Below are 27,217 nucleotides of genomic sequence, written 5' to 3'. Positions count from 1 at the left end.
TAATTTTGGGTAATTGTCAAGATAAGGTATATAATATCTTGCTGTGGCCATTGAAACTGATAATCCCTAAAAAGAGATGGAAAACAATCTTTATGAGAAGATTGGTATGAGAAGATGACCCTTTTAAAATGTTTTTATTATTATTATTATTATTATTATTATTATTATTATTATTATTATTATTCTTGAACTACCATAACAGAGCTTGGACATGCTATTCATCCACACTCAACAAAACTAAAACCACTTTTGGTGAACGTAAACATATTTGACAGTCAACCAGATAAAGTACATAGTAATTACACGTACTAAAACTAGAGGGCGCCCAAGTTCCCACGTCCCAGGTTCCTGTTTTAACTACGCTGGATCCTGAATGTCCATCTGTAGTCTCCGTAGCTCGTCTTCATCTTTGTGTACACGGTAGTCATAAGGAAGATAGCAATTTATTTATAACTGTAAATTTTGCGGATAAAAGACAAGCAACTCTCAGGTCAGTTAATTCAACAATCAATACACAATATAATGATTGCTTTAATAGTTAGAACTGGAATGCTGTCTCACGTGTTAATATTCTCAACCACTCTTCAGTTTTCCTTGTTGTTATTTTGTGAGAAGAAGGCCTAGCCGGCAGCTGAGCTGGGCAGGGCTGGGCTATTGCTTGTGTTATATGATGTAATCATTTTTTTAAAACGGTATTTATTACTGTATATTATTTGTATAAATTAAAATACCTGTGCAGTAGTAATCGGTCAAGTAAGATGTAATGCTAATGGATTTCACTAAACTGCACATCACACCCTGCCGGACAGCAGCATTGATGTTCGGGTGGGGCAGACTTGATTCATCTTCTGAGAACACCAAAGCAAATAATTAAACCGACACACAACTAAGATCAGTGCGTTTGTTTTTAGTTAAATCGCTTGACTAATTTCTACAAAACTACGAAGTTTATGAAATAGCTTCTCCGTATGTTTATTCTAGTACGAATGTACCGGTACTGTACTGAAATAGTATCACACTATATCATCTCGGCTTGTGCCATAACTATGTATGTGGAGAACAGTTAATGTGGGCTAAACTGTACAGGTGTTTACAGTTACAATAGTGCATCGAATTAGACCACTTGGCAAAGAATGGACGAGTGAAGGATAACTTCTGGGATTTTATTACAGATTATAAAGTAACTATTATCTTTGTTTTCTCGACGCACTACTTCAATGGCAATTAAAAAACACTTATGAAAATCAGACTTTTTTTTAATTGTATAATGTAAATCAAGTTATCAGACTGCTGTTTGGATAATAGAAACAAGAGATCGCAGCTGAAGTACTTTCGGATTCTGTTTGGCAAGTGTTCCTGTAGACTTGACGTTGTATCTGTACTCTTAACAATTGTTTCCACATGAACGTTTCTGTTGGTCTGGTGAAGGATTACATCATCCTCAACAATCAGTTCATTGTATTCTATCGCACTGCTTTAAAACACATGTCCCAGAGTGTGATACATATATGTCTAGAATTTAACAACACATTCTTTAATATCTCTTATGGGATTCTGTCGAGTTCAGTTTAAAACAAGCGGTTTATCACAGAATGCATTCATGAATTAGCAGCGTGTATGCTACAGAACAGGTGTGATTGTTGTAGTTTTCATTAACAGACCACAATTAAGCAAAAGCATAGTTAGATAGGTTTAACAAGGTTCAGGGTGGAAATGCTCACGTTGTTCTTGATGTGCTTCGAATCTGAACATGTGTGTGAATGAGCTGACAAGAGTGCCATTTCATTATAGGTGGTTAAAAAAAAAAGTTCCTGTAGATGTAAGTTATTGTATCATTGCTGTTTGTAAATAAACAATTGCCTAGAGGTACTTTATCAAAGTTTCGGTCTGTTTGACTAAGGTAAATATTTGTTGAATTTATATTCATAATTTAAAGTTTTAATAAACATGAAATTCTTAAAAGCTACAATTTAATATCTACAATCTAAAACAAAGCACAGAATTCTAACTCATTTGAAATTCACTGTCTCAAAACGTCTTGCTATTTCTTCGGGTGTTTTAAACCTGTACTTTATTTTGAGACATCTTCTGAACTGACTAGAAAGTAAAACAAAGACAGACTCCTTGCTTCTGAATAATCACTTAGTTTGGTTTCCATGGTATTAACCTACCGAAGAGAGACAAACCGCGGCTCGTGTCTTTCTCTTTTGCAGTTCAACTTAATGCGGCTCCCGGTGAAATGCTGGGTGACTCACGCTTTGTGGCTCGATGAAGAATGAATAATAAACAAAAAGACAGAAAGTAAAAATAAACACAACGTTTATTATATGTGTTCTCTGTATTCATTCGTGTTTATTTTTATTTCTTCTCTCTCGCCTGTTTCTTTGAGCCTGCATGTTCACTCAAGCATATTTCGTCATTTGTTGACTTTCGACACCGCTCGCTGGCACATGCGTATTTCAAACCCGGATGTGCAGTTGAAAGTACATTTCATAATTTTGAATTAAGTGCTCATTCGTTTCGTGGACGAAAAAAAAACAACGCGTTTTTATCTGAATATCCTCCTGGATCAGGCTTAAGGCAGATGCTGCTTTCGGCATTGAGTAAAGAAGGTGATTTAACGACTCAAGCGAGTTTTGTATGGCAAACATGGACTATCTCTAGTGGCAAACGTCCTTATAAAATCTTTTTATAACATTTGAGTGTTTTCGCTGGATTAGAGAATGCATGTTTAAATGTTATGTTGCAGGTCTAAAATTAATATTATATTTATATATCTTAATCTCGTCATGAGCAGGTACTGTAATCCCTTTCATAATAAATACAGTGCATTTGTCATGGACAAAACTCAACAGTAGAATACATGCAGCAGTCATACAAAAAAAAAGTTTTGTTTTTTTTAAACCCACCATTCAGATCTTCAAGGGAAGAGCTTGTCAAAAAGAACCCTTACAAAAATGTGTCTAAGTGATATTTTTGGTGAAATTAGCCCAGTTACTGTATTTTACTTCATTATAACTGAATATATTTTATTTAAAGTGCGTAATACATACAGTATAAACATAAATAATGGAAAACAGCATAGTGTTACATTTAATGTTTAATACACTGTAGATCTACAGTACAATATAAGTTACACAGGAACTGTGTTCTATCCCTTGTTCTTGTGTATTTTGCTGCTGTCAAGAGCTAGCCTACAACTACTGTACTGCACAACAGTACTAGTATTTAAAGTATCTTGCTCTGACAAACATTTCATGTTCACAGTAGGTGTCTTGCGGCTCTCGACCATATGGAAATTTTGGTTTGCACCTGGTAGGGTCAGTAATTTTGGCCATCCCTGCCCTAGACTGTAGGCCTGTATAAGAACATTTGTTAGCTGTATCAGTCAGTTCCTTTAATAGTTCTGTTAACTGTACCTCAGCAAATACTGGATACATATCTTACAGGTACAGATAGAAGAAACGCATATTTGTTTGCTTGTGCCATTTTAATTTACACAAGATCACCATCAATTGGATTAAAGCCTAAAATTACATATTTCTGCCACTGATATCAACAGATTCATTACTCTTTATGGAAGATAAGTTTAGATCAATCTATTGGATTTGAAAACCTAAGTGACATTTTGTAAATGCATTATTTATGATTTTGACTTTTAAGTTAGTACGATGTAGATTGAAAAGGTCAGGTGCAACTTACCTACGATCACAGCTTTAACTACCACTTTGAAAACCATATTTAATCCACATTCACATGTTCCTTCTGGAAGTTGAACAGTATAGACAAAGGGCCTAAAAGCAAGCTACTGTCGAAGGCTGAACACTCATGCTGCATATTGGACACCTGGTCACTGAATGGTGAACACAATTGCAACTGTTGCAAAGAAAGGGAATTGTAATTATCCTGTAGTAAGAAAAGAAGACAGCAGAGGGCACTCCTGGTCTATCTCGAATTAGTCTGCTAGGATTCTGCTCTCTGACACTAAGAATTCACAAAGTTAAATGTTTGAGAACAATTATATTTTTCTGCTAGTTTGTACAGCATTTTGGACAAACAATCATAGCGTTGCAACAGGATTTGAATTGCGTGCTGAAACGTATAATTTCTCAATCTTGTAGGTCTGTAACCATGTCTGATAAAAGCGAACTGAAAGCAGAGCTTGAGCGCAAGAAACAGCGCCTGGCTCAAATCAGGGAGGAGAAGAAAAGAAAAGAGGAGGAGCGGAAGAAAAAAGAAGTAAGTTAAAGTCAACTTTAATGTCACTGATTATCTCTACTACTTGTCTACTTTTTTAAAGAAATATAACAAATATCTAGTGGTGATGAAGCTTGGTATGGATATTCCTTAGAAAATATTCTTGAATATCCAAATCTAGGTAAAGGTGACTTACTTTTGCAGCTCTGGCCTCTGGTTGGTTGGGCTAATCAGAAACAGTTTTGTAAATTTGCTGAAATTTTCAAGTTCTTTCACACACTGGGAGTGTAGTTCCTAATGACCACACTGTTTGCAGTACTCACACCCAGCAGAACGTCTTTGTTTTTTGATAAAACTATGTATGTACTATAACAATATAGATTTAATACTATTCTACATGTAGAGCTGATCATGGTGACATGCCTTTCATGATCCGAAGTAATATTTTACAGTGTATATCCAATACCAAGGCTATAAATGTCCCTGACATGTATTTTAGTATAGCAATAAATAAGATATTTATATTTTAGGCATTTGCATTCTTATCTTTTACTGTATATAGTCCACAGTGTGTATTTGGATTGTGTGTTTGGAGTGCAAGTATAGGATATTATTCCAATGCCACTTAGTTAATTGACTTTACAGTTTAGCTATTCATACAACCATTCCCTTGTAACATTTCTTTATAGAAATTTCAAATACAATCTTGACACTGTTTTCATTCAGGCTGATCAGAAGAAGGAAGCGGCCCCGCCCCAGGATGACTCTGACCTGGAGAAGAAGCGGCGTGAGGCAGAGGCTTTGCTCCAGAGCATGGGCATTACACCTGACGCTCCAGTTGGTGCGTGTTTAATGCTAAAGATTTTCTCTTACGCTTGTCCATCTTTACCTCGAGGGCAAGTCTGCACCTTATGCGCTAGTAGATACAGATCTATAGTATAGTAGTTTACGTGCCAGTAGGTGGTGGTAGAGTTGTATAAGACAAATGTTTTTCAGCCAAACCAGCAGTTTCATCATTTAACAATTGTGACACATATGTGTAAAATTGAAGTATAATACATTTTCATTATGGTTCTAAATAGTATAATTTAGGTATAAGCTTTAGAAAAGTTAGCATAAGTATTAGTAGCATGTTGCAGTAACAAAGTAACTGCCGTTCATGTTTAGATAACCCTTTTTTATAGACACTTTGCAGGTTTGCACCATTCCAGCTTTCTTTAGTCCTTTCATGCATACACTGTACAATCATATGCATAAGAGTATGGTACACTGTCGCATGTTTTCATGTCCCCATCATATTTATTTGAAAGGCATGTTACATTACCTGGTTTACTTTTTCAATTTAATGCTGGTACACACACACTTTTCTAATGACATGTTTTGCTCTACTTGCTTGTATTATATCACAAATATTAGAGTCTTTAACAAATTTTGGCCTGTAGTCACAAAGCTTTATCAGGACAATACATTTGTTACATTTTCTAAATGTCATTTTTGGGGAAAGTATCCCAGTTTCCACCCATTTTATCTGGTATGAAACTAGCAAGAAACATCTTCCAGTAGGTGCAAATATACAGTTACAATAATGTTGTGAGTTGATTCTTGCTAGTTTTGCAGTATAACATAACATTTTCGCTTTGGGACTGAATATTAAATCTTGCCCATGGTTTAGGCACAATTATTTTATAAGCATTTAATAAATATTAGAGTCTAAAGTATATTTTAAAATTAAGAATTATTACCTTTTTAACATATTTGTTATGGTCACCAGTACCGGCATTACAAAGTTTTCCCTGCCATATGTTTTCAGGTTACAAGAGCACACTAGTTAGTTTGCAATGTTGATTTAAATTGCATGTCATAAGTTAACTGCACACATGCATGAAAACCAAGCATGAAATTTAACAGTTTTTTTCTTCCCTTCTCTTTTTTGCTGCTCATTCTCCCTTCCATGTATTTTTTGTTTTGATTCACACATCTCCATTTAATTTAAACCTCCCATGTTGAATTACTTTTGAAACATTCTGAACAGCACAACAACTCCGAGTAGTAACAGCGGATACCTGTCTGTTTCACTATTTAGTCCCTCCACCTATGTCTCCGTCCTCTAAGTCTGTGAGCACACCAAGCGAGGCTGGGAGCCAAGACTCTGGTGATGGCGCCGTTGGAGCTAGGTATAATAATCTTGGTGTAATATTTTAATGACATAATGCTTTCATTTTATGAGTGGTTTCTGTATAAGTGTTTCCTTGCTAAGCAGGTCTTTAATTGGTTGGAGGGCTGTTTAAATGTTGGGCTGTCTTTTCACAAAAGGAAAATGTTTTTTTCTTAACTCTTTCAATGGGATAAATCTGTACACAGGTTTAAACACAGCCCTCAAGGGCAAGTATGTACCTGATTTTGTGTTTAGTAAAATACTGTTATTTTCCATGTGGATTAAAACTTTTTTCACTTCAGTAAGATTGCAAAAATAAATCTGTTTACCTTCCATATGATGTATTTAAAAATAAATATAAGCCTTAAAAAAAACAATAATCAAAAGAATGGGAAAACAGAATCCGATTACAGTAACTCCTATTTTTGTTTTATATTATATTATACTTTATATAATATAAATCTATTGCATGCTCTCCTTCAATAATTGTCATGAAACACAAGTAATGACATTCAATTATACAAAATTGTCAAGATTATATCCCAATAAAAGTAAGAGTAAAACTTGAGATTTCACAAAATTGAAAGAATAACCTTATTAATCTAATACTAAGTGCCTTAAGGGTACACAAACTGCTCAGTCGTATGACTTACAGATCTATATCAGTGTTAAAGGGTAATCTGCTAGTATTATAATAGTAGAAACCTACTAATAAAATGGGCCAAATTTGTTAAAGTATTTATAACAAATTGCAATTTGCAGTATTTTTGTGAAAGGAAAACAACTCTTCTTTTTTATTTTCCTTTTGCAAAACGTGGTGTGCAATTAAAGGTCTCTTGGTAAAACTAGATACAAAAATGTGTGCATATATAAAATCTACACATGTCAAATATCTAAGTGTGAAAGACCAGGATGTGACACCTCTGCTCTACTATGCAATAAAATGTGAGCAGAGGCCTGTGAATGTTTATGACTATTCTATTTATTGAAATCTGGACAGTGAGCAGCATCTTCCACAATGTAATTCCAAAGTTAATAGATATCCCAAGACACTGTATAGAACACACGCGAAGGTGTAATTATATGAAATTCCCTTTTTTTGTAGAATGTACCTTAGCAACTTTTGGAAAAGCTTTTTTTTTTTTTTTTTTTTAAAGATTGCCTTTAAACAGGATATTTAATTAGAAGAGTGAGTGTAATGGATTAAAAATAAAATGGACATTGGGGTGCCTTAGGCTGTGCTTAACCCATAATTACATTCTGTCCCCCCTTTTGGTAACTCTAGATGTTTCCCTGTCCCAATGGAGCTGCAGAACTCTTCCTTACCTAAAGGGTTACGTGTTGACTCATTTCCTCTACCAATATGTCAATTTCCTGCACACATGGATGCATGTTTAGCCCCCCTCGGCAATGATACAATGCATTACATCTGAAACACAACAAACTACGTTACACTGTTAAGTCTGTACAAAATAACAAAAAAACTTTGAAGTCTTCTTATGTCATAACCATACTAGTAAATGATGGGGGGAAAAGGGCCATTGGGTATTTTAATTAAGATTACATTATATATATATATATATATATATATATATTTAAGATTTTATGGATTAGCACTAACCTATTTGCTCCACATAAGCAAATGACGTTGAGATGACATCAGCGATTTCACTTTTGATTTAAATCTATATAATAAAGCAATATGGTCCTGGTGTGATCACCTTTAGTTTAATTTCATTTGATTCAGTTGCATGCTGTATTCAGTTATGTAGTGATATTACCAGCAACACATATTTCAGTTATGCATGTCAGAAATCATGACAAAATTATCTTAATAAGAAAAGCAACAGAATGATTAGCAATTGAAAATATCAATTTAACTAATGATTTATGGTTAGGCCTATAACTATATGCAAAGTACGTAGGAGTTATATCCTTTGTCTATTTTATTAAACTGTGTTTGATGAGGTATAGGGGTGTATTCAATGGATTTAAGCAGCAAATATTACTACCCAGTGCCACTGTTGAAATATAATCAGGAGCATTTATATTTATTTAAATGTATGTCTGTATAAAGATGTGTCACTGTTTAGGTCAGTTGAATAGATAGTGTTTTTATTAGAGCTAAGAAAGTGTTTTGAAAATGCCCTTTTCACTAATACTGGCCTTTTTTGCTAATGCTGCACGGTTGCTGTGCAACCAATCAGGACACTTCACTGGGACACTGATCCATCAGTTCTACAACTTCACTCTGATCTGGGGTATTGAAACACTTTACTATCTTCTTTCTTCCTTTCTACAGTTCAGGTGTCTTTTAAAGTGTTCCTTTCTTCCATAATCCGTAAGAATATGTACTATTGTATGCTTTCTTTGCTGTTAGGACAAATATTCCTAAATATTCCTATAATATAAGCCATATACTACACAATATATATATATATATATATATATATATATACACACACACACACACACATTTGTAAAGTGACAGAATAGATCAGTAACATATGCAAGAAGCAAAATCTGTTTGTGTTAACTGCATTCTTATTATAATGTTATGACTTTAAGATCTGAAAATGTTGTGTTGACAACAATCGCTTGAATCAATGGATTAGAATTGTAACTTGTTGCTGTTTTGTTTGTTTTTGTCTAGACGAGGCCCCCTTAAACTTGGAATGGCCAAAATGACACATGTGGATTTCCCCCCACGTGAAGTTGTATCCTACACAAAGGAAACCCAGACCCCAGTTGTGACGCAGCAGAAAGAAGGTAAATATGCAATTTCAAGTCTACATCTGGTAAACATATACTTTTCACATCCGTTTTCATTCAAGATTACAGATTTTAGGATGCTTTGAAAACCACACAGCTAATACAAAAGATACGCTGATGATAATGAGCCAAGGGAAACAACTGAACAGCTCACAGACATGCATTTTGAACCGAATGTTTATATTCTATTTGGTTCTGTTGTGGCTGCCCATGTTTTTATGATCATACAGATGGGAAGCAGGAAGCATACGTTGAGTGGAAATTATCAGCCTTCTCTATTGAGGAAGATGAAAGCAAAGAAAATTGCGGAGACAGTGATATGTAGGAAGGACAAGAAAAGATTAATTCAGGCTCGAGTCCACAATTATCAGCCACCCCCGAAAAGGAATTGGGTCCTATGGTTTACTGTGCAATTAGGTTTATCATAGAAAAAAAGATAAGAGGAGGAGGGGTTGTCAGACTTTAAGTAATGATGCTTATAGTCTGTGTTCATAGTACTGATCATGTCCATATGTCCGATGATGAGGAGTAGGGTCCTTCCAAACCCATTAAAAGGCTCCTTTTTGTAGCAAGATGAGCGTCTTTTTACATCTGATAAACAAGATATTGTACCATTATAATCCACATTTCAAAGTGGTGCAATAGCTTACATGATACCAATTTATATGTGTCATTATGTAATTATAGTCATTTTGATGATGCATTTCTGCTTAAAGGTCTGATTACACTGGGAGCAGTAAACCGTGCAGTTTTTCATATTAAGGTCTGATTACACTGGGTGCGGTTGCGGAAAGCGGTAAACCGTGCCGCAAAAAAAATTGAATCTATTGTTTTGAATGGGTGCAATTATACTGAGTGCGGAACAGGAAAGCGGCACAGCGGAAAACCACGCAAGATAGAAACCAGAGCGATTTTTTGATAATACCGCACAGCAAATTTCCATGTAGACCAATCAACTGAAGTTGTGTGACGTTATCTGCACTGTGTACAGTGAGAGATGGCGAACGAAAGACTGGTTTTCAGGGTGTAAAAATGCCCTCAACTGTATGATGCGTCCCATCCAGATTAAAAGGATATGCTAAAGAAGCAAGACACCTGGGACACCACAGCGGCCAAACTGGACGTTAAGTAAAAATATTTGCATTTGAAGAGCAACAGAAAACATACACTATATAACGTACTGTATGCCATAGACCTCCAAGCAAAACACTTCAAAGTTGAAAAAAAAAGAGGTCTCAATAATGACAGGCTTGCAGTATTTTATGGAGGTTTTTTTTGTACAGGTTTTTAAATTATATTGTCATAAAACCTCTTGGATTCGCCTTGCCAGGTAAACATTTCAGTCCTGCAATGCACGGTTACAGGACATAACCGGTAGTCCAAAACCGCGCTGACATTACAGTGCTGACCATTACAGCGCCTGCCCATAACAGCGCTACCACATCACCACGCTGAACTACAATTCCCAGAAGACTTTGTGATGTTCACAAAAGCGTCACTTACCAGGAACTCGGACACACGACACAGTCAGAGCGTAGTTCGGTGCGGTGATGTCGTAGCGCTGTTATGGGCAGTCACTGTAATGGTCAGCGTTGTAATGTCCGTCGCGGTGATGTCGTAGCGCTGTAATGGCCCACGCGGTCTTGGACACTGTTTGAATCGTCAGTCACTTCCTTGAATCCACATATATATATATATATATATATATATATATATATATATATATAATATGCAGTATATATAAATACCGTATTACTTAAATTTGGCGCTGCAGCATTTATTTTAAATTGATCAAAATGACTGCAGCCCTTAAACGAGGGCGGCGATTATTCAAGGACGTCCTTTATTAATAATACTGTCCTTTACAAATAATACTGTCCTTTACAAACGCTGCAATATTGTATTATATGATTTAAGGCATTCTAGAAACAGTGCCATGAGAGGCTCTGATCTGCAACACTATGCTCTTGTGTGTTTTGGGGGCTTGAATACAGTACATTTACTGACAGTTAACGAGAGCCTATTAGGTGGGAGTTGGGAGGTCAGGGGAGTACTGTACCAGCGAATCAGGAGTGTGTACTGGTTGCTATGGGGCAGGACAAGAAAAGGAGAGAGAACGGTAGTTGAGAAAGGTGATGCAGTTGTTTTTCTTAATGAAAAATATTACATCTGAATATTGGTTTGATTTCTGTTAAAACTGAAATATATCCTACTCAGTTATTTTTTTTTTTCACTGTGATTTACCTGCTCTGCAAGAGAAACCTAAACTAAATCTTCTCATAGATAGTAAGCACGTTTTTTTTTTTTTTTTTTAATATAATTGTACAGGACTGAGTAAAATTCAAATTGAATAAAAAACAAAACAACTAAACCCCCTACAAGAAGATATCTTTAGCCAGCTTTCTGATAGCGCTTAGTGACTGGCAAAGCTCTAAGTTCCTCTGAGTTTAAGTTTTCACAAGCTGGCGACGAGGTAAACAGACAGCCCTTGTTTTATCCCCTGCTGTGTTGGCACTGAACTCTGCTGGAAAAAAGGGACATGAAGGACTGCTGTGCTGTAAGTAGTTCATCTTGGGTTGTCTGTCAGGACTGTGCTATAAAATAACATTTGCTTACTAAGGTGGGTGTTCATTCGTTTGTATTACAATGGATTAAGGTTGCAGTCTCTTCGGGGGGTGTCATGTACATAGGCAGAGTTGCGCGTTTCTTTATTTTTTGAGCAGGGGTAGAAAAAAAATACCTTAACGTTACTTTATTGAGTGCGGTGTTAATTAAAAAGCTGATATCTGAGTGTGGCATTAATTCGAAGTAATACGAGATATATATATATATATATATATATATATGAGAGACAGGTACAACATTATATAAAATAATAAAGAATCACCTATCAAACATAAGAAATTAAAAAGTAAATGAATCACAAGTTTAACATTTTACAAAAACTGAACATAACATGAATGACCTGCAATTTGTAGTTTTTAGAAGAAATACAATTAGATAATGTACAATAGAGAAGAATAAAGGAAAATAAATATATAGATACTCAGTACCATAATGTCTGAATGTTTCAATAGAAAGGAATAGTAGATTGCTACATTAACACATTCATAGATTTACATAGAAATAAATGAGTGTAGTTGCCATGGCATCAAAAGCTTACAAGTACTGTACCTCCACTGTTTTCAAACACACTTTCCCTTGCCAAAGGTATGTTAAACATACCAAAACACTGGATGGGTCTATCTATCTATCTGGATGACTTGAGGTAGAAAACTATTCATCTGCATTTAAAAATAAGGTTTGTAGGATTGTAAGTGGCTGTGAAGTGGTTCAATTGCTGTACCTCCTTTTATTGTTTTAATCACTTAATTGAATTGCTAAAGGAGGTTAATACATTGTTTCATGGAAATAACGCAATTGCCTCTTTTGATAAGTGTTCAACTTTAAAGGAAATGTAATCAGAATGTTGTTCTTTTACATTTAAATTAACCTTTAGTTCTCAAAATGAATGTCTCTGTAGCTTCTGTTGATGCCCAGTCTGAATGAAACTGCACTGTTGTCTTCAAGAGCTGTTGATGTAATCTTTGCCATCCTAGTGTTTTTTCTCTGTACTATGGTGTAAATACAGTAGTAATTTAAAATACAGTAAAATACAGTCAAGTGATTACCTTACACTGTGTTTAAATCCTGATTTGGAATAAAACTCCTTATTTTATTTCATTGTATTTAAGTGCTCTCAACTCTCATCCTCTGGTTTGCTAACAGGCCAGGGAAATTATTTTAACCGGGAGCTAAACATTTTGTTTTTAATCGGTATTGTTTTCCTGTGCACATTAAATGCAGCGCTGACGGACAGCCTCTGCAACTTTAACTATCTTAAACTACGTATTTATTTATTTTTACATGCAGCCTTCAAATGTGTTGTCACGCAGTTATCATGAAATCTTGAGTCTGTGTCCTCTTTGCAGGCTGAAGTGTATGATAAGGGAAGTGTGTGACAAAATTCGACCACGTTAATAAAATATGCAACAATCAGCTATTTCACATTTAAAAGTGAAAAAAACAGCCGCGACGTGATTAAATCATGTGATATGTGCTTTTTGCGATCCGAATATCGCATGAAATTTGAATGTCACGTGCCACAAAAGTGAAAAAAAAAAAAATAGATGGTGAGAGTGGAAACCTGGCATAAGGTGGATGGGTTGTGTCTGTAGACACTTCATGTTTTTTGAAATCCCTGAATTTCTAATGTTATTATTTTATTTATTTATTTTATTTTTGCCTAATACAGAATCTTAAATTTTAGAATTTTTAAATGAATATAGAATAATCACCAGGAAGCATAAGAAGTGGCGGTGTACCCTGGTCCTCAAATCCCTTTTGAATTGGTACAGCGGGATGAATAGTAGCCTGGGTACAGGGGGGAGTGGGACATAGGGATGACAGGATTAAAGAACGGACAAGTTTAGAAGTCGTGAAACATCAGACCACCCTACCAACTCCCATGCACATTCGCACTGACTTTGCTTATATTGCCGTCCTAATATTATATCATTCAGACACTAAGCTCTCAGCATGCCTCCTAATCAGTCCGACCGTTTTCACAATCAGGCAGTGTGCATGTACCAGCCACTTCTCCCCTACAGTTGCCAGGTATATCTTTATTTTCTTTTACACTCAGCTGTTCGAACTAGGGAATTTAGTTTTATTCACATTTTTCTTCTCTGGGAGAACTCCAATAATTCGTACTGACAGAGAATTTGTGTTAAGTGAATTCATATTATAAGAAGTAATTTATAATAAGCGACTGCTAAATTTGTGAAATTATATGTATATATACACACACACTTTTTCTTTATTATTTTTGGCCTGGTTCTTTTAAGTCTCCACGAAAAAAAAGAACGCTGGAAGTGTGGAGTCTCAGCTTAACAAAAGCCACCCGTTTCACAGATGATTTAACTTTGATTAACCTGCTTCACTGAAGCACATTACTCGGACAACTGGAACTTCACTCTACAGCGTTATTGCTAGGTACGTCCTAATTTACAACTATGCTTTTCTTTCCATCTCGCCAAAATGCATCACAATTTTGACATTGTAACACAGTTAAAAGAAAACCTCAGTGGTTCATTAACCTTGTCATTGGCGTTCATTGACAAAGAGGTTAGACACACAGCGAAATGGTAACCACTACTTTCACTGTGGTTCTTCAGACTGAGACTTTAAATCTCAAGACAGAAAATGCATAGTGTTAAGTACATAACATACTGTAGTCCTGTTGAAGAAGGGTGTGTCATGCAGTGCAGCTGACAGATTCACAAGTTATGCTGTTAGTTTTTGTTATTAATGCTGAAGTTGTGTTTTTTTTTTTTTAAACCAGGAACAAAATAAACCAGCTGTCAACCCAGGGTTTAAGATATTTCTAGTATAGGCCTGTGCACATCTATTGTTTTTTTTATATCAAGGTCAAATACAATGTGTAAGCGCTATGCAGTACATATTCTTCTGTTTTGTATATAGCAGTTCATTTATATTAAATTAATAAATAGTTTAAATGTCTTTTCATGAATTGACTAGGTGATGGCATAAGGTACAGTTTATAAGAAAAAGCGAAGTAGGCAAACCTTTCGGCTAGTGCTTTTGTCAGCGTATTGAAGCGACATTGCAAAAAATGACAATGTTGGTAATTGAGTCAAGCCCTTAGCATTGTGCTGTCCACCTACTACTACTACTGTCCACAGTAGTATTTCTGATGTGTACAAGGTATTGTTGTTTTCAGATCAGTCAGCAATGGTTTAAGGCCTGTAATGTTAAATATGTTTTGGAGATTGTTATTTTGAAATGTTGGTAGAGAATTTTATTTCTAGAATAGAAAAATAGATGTGCACCTGTCAAAGTATATTTGTTTAGTGACCGTTTTGCTGTCAGAAATGCACTATTACCATATTACTTGTAAACCTTCATTAGAGTGTGGGTATACCACTCAAAGTAGTGTTGGCTGCCGTGATCATTATTATACGTTTCATACAATAGTTGAGAGGGTTCAAATAACAGTAAATCATTCAATGCACTTATTTGAATCCATATAAGAAATAGTTTAAAGGAAGAATTGGTCCTGTTTTGATTATTGATTAGTATAAGATTAACTCCACCTGCTTCCTAACATTTTGGTGTACTGGAAGTGGCGATCCTGTACAGTGTTGTGTTGCAGTGAAACAAGATGTTTAGAGAAAGCAGCACAGAGGAATAGGAAACGGGGGGTTCGAATAATATTCCTATTTAACTTTTTTTTTTTTTTTTTTTAAATACCATCTTTTCAGAACTCCTTTCCTGTTTTGAGCAATGGGGTTTTCTTAAAATATTTTTTATAACAAAACTATTGTATTGAAAATAAGTGTAAAAAAATGTAAGTCACCTTTTTCTTCTGGCCTTTTGTCTTTCCTCAGTACAGTATTTTTTGTGGGTGCATACACACCTGCAGAGTTGGGTGTAAAGGGCATTCGTTTTCTACTTGAACAACACTGGACCCCTGCTAGCTAAGGCTGCGTTTGCATTAATATATTGTCCAGTCATAAAGAACGAATGTCTTTCTCTTACTCTGTGTGATTATTTCTCCTCAAAAAAGCTTTCATTTCTTAAGTGGTACAAAAGCTATAATTGGCATACTTTGTGAGGAAGTGTCAGCGTGCAAGAGATCGGAGATCACTGTGAATTCTTTTAAGCGTTCTTTCCCCTTTGCACCACCGCCTCCCCAGCAGGGTCACCAAGATCACTAGCTTTTCTTGAAATGGCCATTTTCACTGGCAGGTGCATTATACCCTTTATTTTCAGATTGTCTTTCCGTTCTGAATGCTTGGCAGGTTGATTGCACTGGCTGCATTGACTGGAAAGAGCTGACAAATGCAACTGGGCTAGCTGAAAGACAGTGATTACTGTTTTCCTTTAAGGCTGATTGAGGCCCTTGAAAGGAAAGATTTTAACCTTATCCATTTGGTTTGAAAGTATGAGCATATATTGAAATCGCTGATGCCATTAACCCAGTTCTGTAAACTTGTCAGAATGCCCCCCCCCCCACTCACACACCCTCCCTTTACAAAATTGCCCAATTCCATTTAATACTGAATTGGCAGATGACATTATCATTTTGATTAAGTCAATTTGAACGCCACAGTGTGCTCCATGCTGTAAGCTTTTAAGTTTCTTTACCTGCAGTTTATGTACACTTTTTTTATTATTATTTGCTGGGATATCTGGTTGTTTGAAAGCTCGTCTGTATGTGTGTGGTTTGGCAGCTGGTAAGGCCTGCAAGCTGTATTTTGTTATGAGTCCTCCTGCTGAATACTTGTCATGAGACCCCCTGGTGGGTCAGTAATTGCTCATGCTTGCCGTTGGGGAGAGATGTGATTGGAAGCAGTCAGGCAGAAAACCTATGTGCCATCCCAATGCCACCTCGTAGCGGAAAAAGACAATCCCAGCTGTACCATCTGTTCTGCGCTGTCTCGTCAGCTGGCCTAGCTGCTGGGACCCTGTCTAGGCAGCTGGTTAGCATCCCTTCTCCGATCACTTCTCATGTGGAAGGGCAACTTGTTACATGGACATGGGAGTACTAACAAGTGAACTACTCCCTGTCGATTACCTGGTGTCCCATTGAGGAGAGAGAAGTAGTTGTCTGCAGGGACCCTGCTGCTTGTAAACAGATGACATCTTGGCCTATTGTAGCTAGTTAAAGAAAATGATTATTTCGTAAGAGTCATTTTGTAACCCAGTATAACAAATGGACAGCAAGGTCATCTAGAATACATGTTACATAAATATATAGTTTGGGTAGATTAATAACTTTGGCAATGCACTTTGAAAAAACAGCAACAGCTTCTTGAGTAATGGATTGCGGTTCCTGATGACAGCCACCTGAAGTTTTAATGCATTTTTCTGATATTACTCACCTTGTTACACAATCCCTATGAATTTTTTGTTTTTCGACTTCCATGCTTTAACTTTAGTGACACTGAAAATATGTTTTTAATAAATAGTGGTGTGCTTTTATTCACTTAATTCATTGTGGTAATGAATGGAACAAAGTAATGCTTTAATTGCAAAATTCTTTTTTGTTTTTAAATACAAGATACTGAATTACAAAATACTTTGTAATTTAGAGATTTGTATGTAAAATACATTAAAAGCCTAATCTACAGAAAGTACAAGTATTGGCCATTCTAGGTTTTACTGTGTGTAATTTGGCCTGCCTGAGCCATTTCTCTATACATGAATTAGGTTTGACTTATTAAAGTTCAAGCAAAATCTGGTACTGCAGTGCAACAAGAATCTTTTTTTACCAGTCCTGACATTACTCTGGGTCAGAATTGTAAGTGTAAATGCACTATGGGTGCTCTGTGGTTTGGATTCAAATGTTTGTTTAGCGTTTCAGCCAGGGTCTTCAACAGACGCCTGTGCACATGCTGGTTTCCTGTAAGTGTAGCAGGAAAAAAAGATACATTGCTGTGGTCAGGTGTTCTCACTGCATGGTATCCCATAGCTCCTTATTCAGTGATGTGACTTTGGCATACGAGGGTCAAACACATTCAGCAACAGTCTGGACCCATATCCTGAATAACATGTTATATATGCAAACCATAACACACACGAAGGCCTGTGGTTCTACTGAGGCAACCCATGCCTCAGGTGCGCTATGAGGCACGAGAGGCAGCGAAGTGCCTTCAGCCACCTGAAAAGAAGGGGGCTGTCTCACTACTGTGCTGCTGTGCAAACAGCTCTGCAAAATAGACAGTATTCTTTCAAACAGCTCATAGAATAAAGACAAATCTGACAGTGTTTTGTTTTTGAAAATAGCTGCTTGCAAAGGCACAGTAAAAGGAAATCGATTTAATAATAATGGTTAATATTCAAACACGGCCTTGTCAGTATGTCCTGTCATAGTGATCTTGTTTGTATTCTTAAGAAGAAGACGAGGAAGAGGAGACTGCCCCACTGAAACCAATGATAGAACCCGAGGAGGAGAAGGCAGTGCAAAAGGAGGAGGAAGAAGGTAACAATATTGAGATGTATGTGTCTGAATGTAGATTATTTTATAAAGACTTTGCCATTTTGTTGATGAAAAGATAAAGTTCTGGGCATTTGCACTATGAACTTGGCATAAAGAATTTCTTCTTATTGCCTTCTTGCCAAGACTCCCTGAAACAATCCATGTGATTGTTACATGATTGCCATGAATTGTATTAAAATTGGGGGCTCACTCCCCTATTGTTCATTAAATGCATCTTCAGAAAGTAAAAAAAATAAAAATGATTCAGCTCTATTTTGAGGACAGTGCTATAGGAGAATTGCAAAAAATTCATTTAAAAAAATGCTATGGTGTAATATTGAATACAGTGCTCCAGACCACCACGTTTGCATAAGGAAGCAATTTGATAGTATGTAGGTTGACCTTAAACAGCAGTGAATGTTCAAAAGTAAAAAAATCGTATTTTATTGCATCTTTCAGCTCCTCCTCATGAACTGACCGAAGAGGAAAAGCTGCAGGTTCTCCATTCAGAGGAGTTTCTGTCTTTCTTTGATCACAGCACCCGCATCGTGGAGCGGGCCCTCTCTGAACACGTGGATGTGTTCTTTGACTACAGCGGCAGGGATTTAGAAGAGAAGGAAGGGTAACACTGAGTACACATTCAAGAATTACAGGCTATTTTTTTCAGTTTTCATTTGAGTGGTAAATATCAAGTGTTAACTGGGGGGAGGGAATCCTGATCGTTTTGACAGTATTCCTTTTCAGTAATCATTTCAGCCATTTCAGCAATAAAACAAGCACATGTTGTATTCTCAAAGTCCAATCAAAACAATTGTGTATGTGTAATTCAATCACACGTTTTTTTTTTTTGTTTTTTTTTTTGTAGCTATCTCAACTGTTTAGACAAAACTAATACTTAACAAATGGGGGGAATATTGTAATGTAGGGGTTAACCATGAGATGGTTGTTGTTGTTGTTTGTGCAGAAAGGTAAAATCTGTGTTTATATTTTAAATCTATTCTGGACCTAATATAGTGGGGCTGTTTACTTAAAATACAATTAACATCACTGTATTTCTTTTGAAGAGAGATCCAGGCTGGAGCTAAACTGTCTTTAAACAGACAGTTCATAGATGAACGTTGGTCAAAGCATCGTGTTGTTACCTGCCTGGATTGGTCACTTCAGGTAATAATAATAATAATAATAATAATAATAATAATAATAATAATAATAATAATTATTCAAATGATATAGATAGATAGATATACATACATAGATCATGTATTTTATTTTAGTATATACCATTTTGACTAATGTATCATTGTCATTTTAAATCCTTGCCGTGGTATATTATTTTGTTTAATTTATTCTGAAGGTTTCAACTCTAATTGTGGCCATTGTGGCAAGTTGAAAAACCTAAATGAAGCTATTCATTAACCTGCATTAGTCTGCTAGTCACCCCTCCCCCCTTCCATTTTCCATATTCAGTTAGAGACCACAGGTCTTCCATACAGCCACAGTCATTTCCATTTACAGAGTCTGTAGGAAGACATTTATATTTCCTTGATAAATATCCTTGAGAAATACTGTAAAATATTCATGAAAATATAAAATATATTTATTCAGAGAAAGCTAAAAACAGGATGAACAACATTAAATTCAAATTTGGAGAATGTATTGAAATATTTAGATGACACTCCAGTCCTCCAGCCCAGTACTAATAATGTTTTTTGCTGAATAGTTGTAATATTGAGTTGACAGAAGGGCATAGGTTAATACAATAAAGCCTTTTTGCCAGGTAATCCATCTGACAAGTGTTTGAAAACATGAGACCATAGTGAATTGGATTTGTATCACAAAACAGCTTATTTTATAGTAGGGGTGCAACAATTAATTGATGCATCGATTATTGATCATCTGTCCTTAAATTTCCAGAGCTTCGATTACATAATGGTGACTCGATGCATCCAGGGATGAAATTCTCAACAAAAAAGTGCAGGTACTCGTATGCGCAGCCTGGTGTAAACATTTTAGAAATGGAGACAATTTAAGTGCCCAATGAATAAATACTTAAATATATACATATCGGTACACAATACATTAGGCCTTTTTCCATCCAACTTTTAAGCTCTGTAAAACTTATGCGAATAAGAAAACATATTCGACAAACGCTATGGAAAACGGTTTAAGTCGACCTTTTAAGAAGTTTTTACTCGCATGACAAGCTCGCTCGCTAGAGATGGTTTTATTTTTTCCTCGCAGCGACATTTTATTCGACACTTGCATGGAAACCGTAACGAGCGTGTTTCTGGTCCTAGCGCCCTTCCTCACCATTCCAGTGACGTCACATTGTTTAATGCGCATGCTCTGATGAGAAAAACAAGTTGGCAGACATGGAGCAAATAAGATACACAATTATTTTTACAATTACTGAATGAATATGATGTCTCTGCACTTGATTTGTTTACGTTTTAAGTTCAAAATTACCCCCTTTATGCCTTTTTTTTTCATGTTTAATTTAAATAAACGCTTCAAAATGTTTTAGAAAAGGGGGCATTGTACAAAGAAAAAACACCTCACCGTTTTGTTTTTTGTATATTACAGTCCTCATAACAGAAAATACTTGGATCACAACAAAACTAAATGTTGATCACTAGGCTAACATGTACCATGCAAGTTGGGCCAGTGTTTGAAAAGTGTGAAGCACACCTCCATCTGTATACTGATTCCTACTCGCTTACCAAATCTGAAGCAGCACTTTCTTGATCCTGTTTTTTTAATATTAATCCCTACTGTCACAAACATCACTTGCCATTTTAGAAACTTTTTCATGCAAGTTCTGACAACATGGTGAATTGGTACAAGGCAAAACGCATTATGGTAATTATTTCTAATATTTATCAACTACATAATTTATGGAGAACACCAATGTGGCTTTTTCCCTTCAAATTCATGTGCAGCAATGTTCGTTTCGAATATTTCAGATAGTTTCCCCGACACACTAAAGAAAATAATGACTTCATACTAATCAAAATTACTCCAGACCGTTGTTTTCACGTTGCCGTGCTAGGGTCTTCTCTCGTTGATCAGCGAATGAGCACTGACACAAAGCGAAATGGGCGGAGATTTGTGACTCTTGCCAAAATGAAATCTGATCAGAATGAAAGCTTGCCAATAGCAGCTAACAGAAGCAGTGTGAGGAAACAGAATGCAAGCAGCCTGAACTGTGCTGAATGAAAGCGCATTTGAAAAACGTTGCTCTAGTGGACAGTGTGAGTGGATGGAATGCATCCGTGTTGGATGAAAAGCAGATTAAATAAGTCCTGGTACCCTATACGGCATCAAAATAAGTACCGGTACGGAGTACTGGCAGCATTTCACCCCTGGATGCATCAAATTAGAACCCAGTTTAAAGTCTCCTGTTGCCAGTTTGCATTAAAACCTTGAGTGTGTGAGTGTGCGCTTCATTTAGTGCTAGTACGGTAGGTTAGTGCGTTGCTAGGATACACACTTTAGGCCTCTACATTCGAGTTGGACAAGCCAAATCAGAAGTCGGCCTGTTGTATTCACACTTTCTTGATTTAAAAATTAAGGCAATACGTTTTTTTTGTTTTTTGTTTTAAATCTGTGAAATCTACCGATTTACCTTATTTTGTTTCAAAGCATGTTGTGTTTGGATTATATGGCAATATTATATAAAAAGAATCTGAATTTAGTATGTTAGTTAAATTAGTCAGGATTTGTGAGATTAATTAAAATGTGGGCATAAAATGTTAACAGTAATGAACAACCATAGTTCAGATAGAAATTACTTCTGTTAAAATATAGTATTTTTTATTATTATTACAGTGTTAAAGGGTCATCTGATGCGGACACACGCATATTATTTTCAGTTGTTAAAGTCCTTTATTTCTTTTTTTATAATCGGAAGTGTTCTAATTTGAATGTAAGTTGTGCCTTTTTGTTTAACTATTATGCACAACAGTGTTTTTAGTTATTGGATCTTCTGTTAAAAAAAATGTATGTTTGTTCTTTTATTTTGGAAAATAAAACATCAATGCATCGATTATCGTTGATAAATGCCTGTACGATAATAGAATACGAAATTAGGGTGCCGATTGCACCACTATTTTATAGTAATAAAATCCCTCTCTGCACGTCTGAGAATATTTCAGATGTCTTTTATCGAAGAGTAGATGTAGTCTGGGTTTAAAACTTTTGTACAGTGACGATGTGAATTGCATGATTTCTTTGAGCAAAAAATCTGTGCTGAGAAAAGAAAAAAACAAACAAACTGGTGTTTGTAACATTTTCAGTAATAAATCTTTGTGCCGAGATGGCTGACGCACACAGTGAAACATTCACTACCACCACAAAGGGCAGTGTTGGGCCTTTAGGCAATCTTGACTTCCTTTTGACATTTATTTTTACTGATTTCTCTGTCAACAGTATCCTGAACTGCTTGTTGCCTCATACAACAACAACGAGGATGCCCCCCATGAGCCAGATGGCGTGGCTCTTGTGTGGAACATGAAATACAAAAAAACCACACCAGAGTATGTCTTTCATTGCCAGGTATGATGCGAGATCCTGTCGCTCCAAATGGGTGGTTTTAGCTGATGAGTTTGGCCCTCTGCCAGTCGTTTCCTTCTACTTTTCAACATCATGATTTCATTGAGCTGGCATGTGCCTGAACCACATCTATTTGCAAACACATGTTGATTGAGGACATGAAGACTAGCAGTTAAAATTGAATCCTCTATAGCTGCATTTCTCACAGCGTTTAGAATGTTTAAACATGTTACAAAGTTCTGAAGTGTTTTTTTTTTTAATTTGTATTATTCATACAATACAATTTAAATAAAAATGTAAAAAAATTATTAAAAAATTGACAGAAAACACAGAGCATCTCTGTTGTCATGCTGTTTAAAGTATATGCCCTGAGGTACATGGAACAAGACATATAAAGTAGAAACACATGGGCTGCCTCAAACGGATACAATTTGAAAAGGATTGTGCAGACAAATAAAAATGCGTGAACCATTCTTCCAACCATTTAGCTCAAGTGGAAAAGGATTTTTGTTTTTGAAATGACAGATTTTTTAAAAATCACTTGGATAAATTAAAACTAGCATTAAGATCAGATGCTGTCAGATTACTATCAAGATTATGTTTGTCACTGTAATGACTCCAAACAGTCTATCAAAAATAATTTTATAAACAGTGAACTAGAACTAATAATGTAATTATGTACCACATTTTACAGCCCCATACCCACCCACCCCCCCCTCCCCCTTCTTAAATGAAATGGGCAGCTTTTAGTCATGGAAATGTCAGTAGTGCAAGGTAAAGTAAAAACAAGCAGCATGCCAGATGCAATTTTAAAGCACAGTGTTACTTTGAATTGGAGCACTTGTATATTGTTTTTAGCAAGTTATCGTATGTATTTAGCATTACCCTTGTATTGAAGGTGACATTTCTGTATACTGCCTAATTGATGTAATTTCCAGAAACCTGACAGTTTTTCATTCTACAGTCATCAATTTAAAAAATATATAACACTGTGTATTTTTTTCCTTGCAGTCAGCAGTGATGTCAGCTGCCTTTGCAAAATTTCATCCAAACCTAGTTGTTGGTGGCACATATTCTGGCCAGATAGTTCTGTGGGATAACCGCAGCAATAAGAGGACTCCAGTGCAGAGGACTCCACTCTCCGCTGCTGCACACACGGTATGATGGAAAGGAGATTCTTCGAGTTATACAGATACTAACCATAATGCTTTCCATTAGATCCTACTTAAACAAAACTATCCCTTATAAAAGTAAATAACATTGGCCTTAAGCAAAGCTGTAATGTTTTTCAACGGTAGAAAATTGAAAGGAAAAAATGAAACCAGACCATTTGAATGAGAAATGGGTTATTGGTTAGAAATACCTTATTTCTTTAATACTGGTTGTCGTGTAAATCATAAAAATGCTGAACATTTTATATGTCTTATTAATTTAATATGGATACATTTGTAGCTTTAGTTGTATTTATTAATAAGCGTCTATTTATTTTCTTTCTGTGATCGATGCAGCATCCAGTGTACTGTGTGAACGTGGTGGGTACTCCGAATGCTCACAACCTGATCAGCATCTCAACCGATGGAAAAATGTGTTCCTGGAGTTTGGACATGCTGTCTCAGCCACAGGTACTGTATGGGCAATTAGAGCGCACACTTCACTCTTTTCAAAGCATTTAGGTACAGAAAAATGCTGTTGTAAACTACAGTATGTTTATTAAGACAGCGTGACTTAACTGAGCAAAACAGAAAAGTAATGTTAAGGGCTGTAGACCCTTTCTTAAAAATGTCATTTTCTGTGTTATTCTTCAGTTAAAATATAGCTTTGATCACTTTTGGTCTTCAGTAAGACAAGTGGCACTTTTATATTTGGCTAACTACATAGGAAATTGACTGGGATTTCATTACAGGTATCTTACAAAACCCAGTTGTCAAATGTTAAACCTTTATGAAGTGTTACTGAATGTAAAATGTGACTTCACTGAATCCTTTCAGTAAAATGAGAATTCTGTTTGAACAGCAGTATAAAGCACCTAATGTCCTCAAGCACCTGTCTGTTAACAGGACAGTATGGAATTGGTCCACAAGCAGTCCAAGGCTGTAGCTGTCACCTGCATGTCCTTCCCCCTGGGCGATGTCAACAACTTTGTGGTGGGAAGTGAAGAGGGCTCTGTGTACACTGCATGTCGTCATGGAAGGTACAGCTAAAAAAAAAAAAAAAAACGTTAAACGAACTAAAGGTTTTTATTCTGTTGCAATAATTCTGAATAAACATATGTACCTGATGCTTGTAATATTTTACATCAAGCTAAAATATTGAAAATGAAGCGACTGCAACTGATTACAAGTAGAAATGCCCCCTTTCTGATTTGTAACCATCCTTTTGATTGGATGATATGTTAAATACTGTGTAGGACTTCAGGATAACCAATCAGAATACATTTTTAGTTGTTTGGCAATTATTAATAGCAAAAATGCTGTATTGTGTTTGATTGATTTACATTATGATGACTGGTGATGTGTGATTATTGAACCTTACGTACTATTATATAATAGGGATCCTGATAATGATGTTAGAGTTGCTTGTTTCTTTCACCGAACATACTTGAGAGGGCTGGGGAGAGGTCATGGACTTTTACTTCCTTTTTACTTCAGAGTAGGTCAGTTAAGGACGTGCAAAAATAAGGTGCCAAGTACCCAAAGTCGAGTGCTTTAAATGCTGGGCTCCACAAGTGGCAGACTAATGAAAGCCCCAGAACATGCATTGATTTGCATTTACTTTCTAAATAATGCTTGAATAACTCTGCTGCTGCTAAGAGGGTTAAATGTTTCATGTTTTAGCAAAGCTGGAATCAGTGAGATGTTTGAAGGGCACCAGGGACCGATTACAGGTATCCACTGTCACACAGCAGCAGGACCAGTGGATTTCTCCCATCTGTTTGTCACCTCATCCTTTGACTGGACAGTGAAACTGTGGACAACCAAGGTACATAAACTGCAGTTATTGGACCTTTGTAAATCAGACATTACTGTAAGCTGTATTTGGTTATACAGACATGAGTCACAAGCCGAGGGTATGAGTTACCGTTTTATCATACATATTCATTTATGATGATTGAATTGATTTGCCTGAAATGTGTTTTTTCTCAGTAGACTATGGCACATTATCACTTAAGAAATAAAATGAACTGACAAGTAACTTTTTTTTTCTCTCCATACTACCCTTTTCTATTAAGATTCAGTGCAGTATGACATGAATGTAATTATTGTGTATGTGTGGTGGGTTGAGTGTAGGAGTAACAGTTCAGTGTAATGCATTTCTTGTCTCTGTGGTGCTTGTTTACAGCTAAGCTGTATTTTTACCTTTCAGAATAACAAGCCACTTTACTCATTTGAGGATAACTCAGACTATGTTTATGATATCATGTGGTCCCCCACCCACCCAGCCTTGTTTGCTTGTGTTGATGGAGTAGGCCGGCTTGATCTGTGGAATCTCAACAATGACACAGAGGTAAGTAGAGTTAGGTGACAGCTTCTCAGAGCAGTGCTGCAGACTGAGAGACTAATGATGTGCTTCTAACATTTACCTGCCTTGTTGAAAAATTACCAAATTCAAGTCATAAAGATTCATTTACACCTTGTGGAGAGCAGCTTACATAGCAACATTTTAAAGTAAACACAGGACAGTTGCTAGGCAATTTTATGCATCTTGTGTATTTTATTTGTGGATACTTGTACATGGTTTTTAAATGTAGTTAAGTGATACTAGCTTACTATTGCATACTATTTATGTGAACACTTGAAACATTCAATATAGCAGGTAGCATAACATACAATCTAAGCAAATAACTTTCCAAGGCAATTTCATAGAATCATAACAGATAGGATAAGCTTTAAGATAATAACACATTGACCTCAATTTACATGTTCACCTCCCTACTAAGCTTGTTTTTTTCCTAGTCCCAAATCCTATGATGTGTTTGTGTCAGCAAGTCTTTAAAACTTGTAATGCAAGGTTAATACATTTAAAGGGTTTGGGTAGAATCCTAGAATACAGCTGTCCTCTGTAAACCAACAACTCACACGACCACAATATGGTAGGAATTTTAGATCACAGGTCAGAAGTAAAAATTCAGATATATGGGCATTTTGAAATCAGCTGTTTATACACATTGTTTTATTAATGACACAAAGTTTAACATTGCCCACAAATATATATTTAAAAAATGAACTGAATGAAAATGTTTGTTTTAGGTACCTACAGCAAGTATAACAGTGGAAGGAAATCCAGCCTTGAATCGTGTGAGATGGGCACATTCTGGCAGAGAAATTGCTGTTGGAGACTCAGATGGGCAGATACTCATTTATGATGTTGGAGAGGTTAGTGATTCTTGCATTGTAATTTACAGAAAGGAATTTGTTAATTTGTTGCTCTGGCTTTTCTGTTCCATACCACATCATCATGGATCGTTATTGCTGTGCTACCTGTTTGACAATGTGGGCAAT

At 36.1% G+C, this 27,217-nt stretch overlaps 1 protein-coding gene across 6 annotated transcripts in view; it reads left to right on the top strand.

Moving 5' to 3' along the window:
• The first annotated feature begins 338 nt into the window (after positions 1 to 338).
• Positions 339 to 27,217, top strand: part of LOC117426375 (cytoplasmic dynein 1 intermediate chain 2) — a 29,480-nt gene continuing 2,601 nt past the window's right edge. The window contains exons 1-16 of one of the 6 annotated variants that reach the window (XM_059033683.1): positions 339 to 490; positions 4,122 to 4,239; positions 4,924 to 5,038; positions 6,230 to 6,371; positions 8,560 to 8,613; positions 9,006 to 9,121; positions 18,087 to 18,170; positions 18,627 to 18,789; positions 19,232 to 19,331; positions 22,596 to 22,721; positions 23,730 to 23,876; positions 24,227 to 24,340; positions 24,776 to 24,909; positions 25,553 to 25,697; positions 26,082 to 26,222; positions 26,966 to 27,091. In XM_059033683.1, the coding sequence (XP_058889666.1) occupies positions 4,132 to 4,239; positions 4,924 to 5,038; positions 6,230 to 6,371; positions 8,560 to 8,613; positions 9,006 to 9,121; positions 18,087 to 18,170; positions 18,627 to 18,789; positions 19,232 to 19,331; positions 22,596 to 22,721; positions 23,730 to 23,876; positions 24,227 to 24,340; positions 24,776 to 24,909; positions 25,553 to 25,697; positions 26,082 to 26,222; positions 26,966 to 27,091 (1,815 nt within the window). In that variant the 5' untranslated portion in view covers positions 339 to 490; positions 4,122 to 4,131. Of the gene's footprint in view, positions 491 to 4,121; positions 4,240 to 4,923; positions 5,039 to 6,229; positions 6,372 to 8,559; positions 8,614 to 9,005; positions 9,122 to 18,083; positions 18,171 to 18,626; positions 18,790 to 19,231; positions 19,332 to 22,595; positions 22,722 to 23,729; positions 23,877 to 24,226; positions 24,341 to 24,775; positions 24,910 to 25,552; positions 25,698 to 26,081; positions 26,223 to 26,965; positions 27,092 to 27,217 lie in introns of all 6 variants that reach the window. The other 5 variants (XM_059033682.1, XM_059033684.1, XM_059033687.1 and 2 more) reach the window with 5 other exon arrangements.

The sequence above is a fragment of the Acipenser ruthenus genome, chromosome 11 (genome assembly GCF_902713425.1).
Source record: "Acipenser ruthenus chromosome 11, fAciRut3.2 maternal haplotype, whole genome shotgun sequence".
Lineage (NCBI taxonomy): Eukaryota > Metazoa > Chordata > Actinopteri > Acipenseriformes > Acipenseridae > Acipenser > Acipenser ruthenus.
The sequence above is the reverse complement of the archived record's forward strand: the minus strand, read 5'-3'. Positions and strand labels throughout refer to the sequence as shown.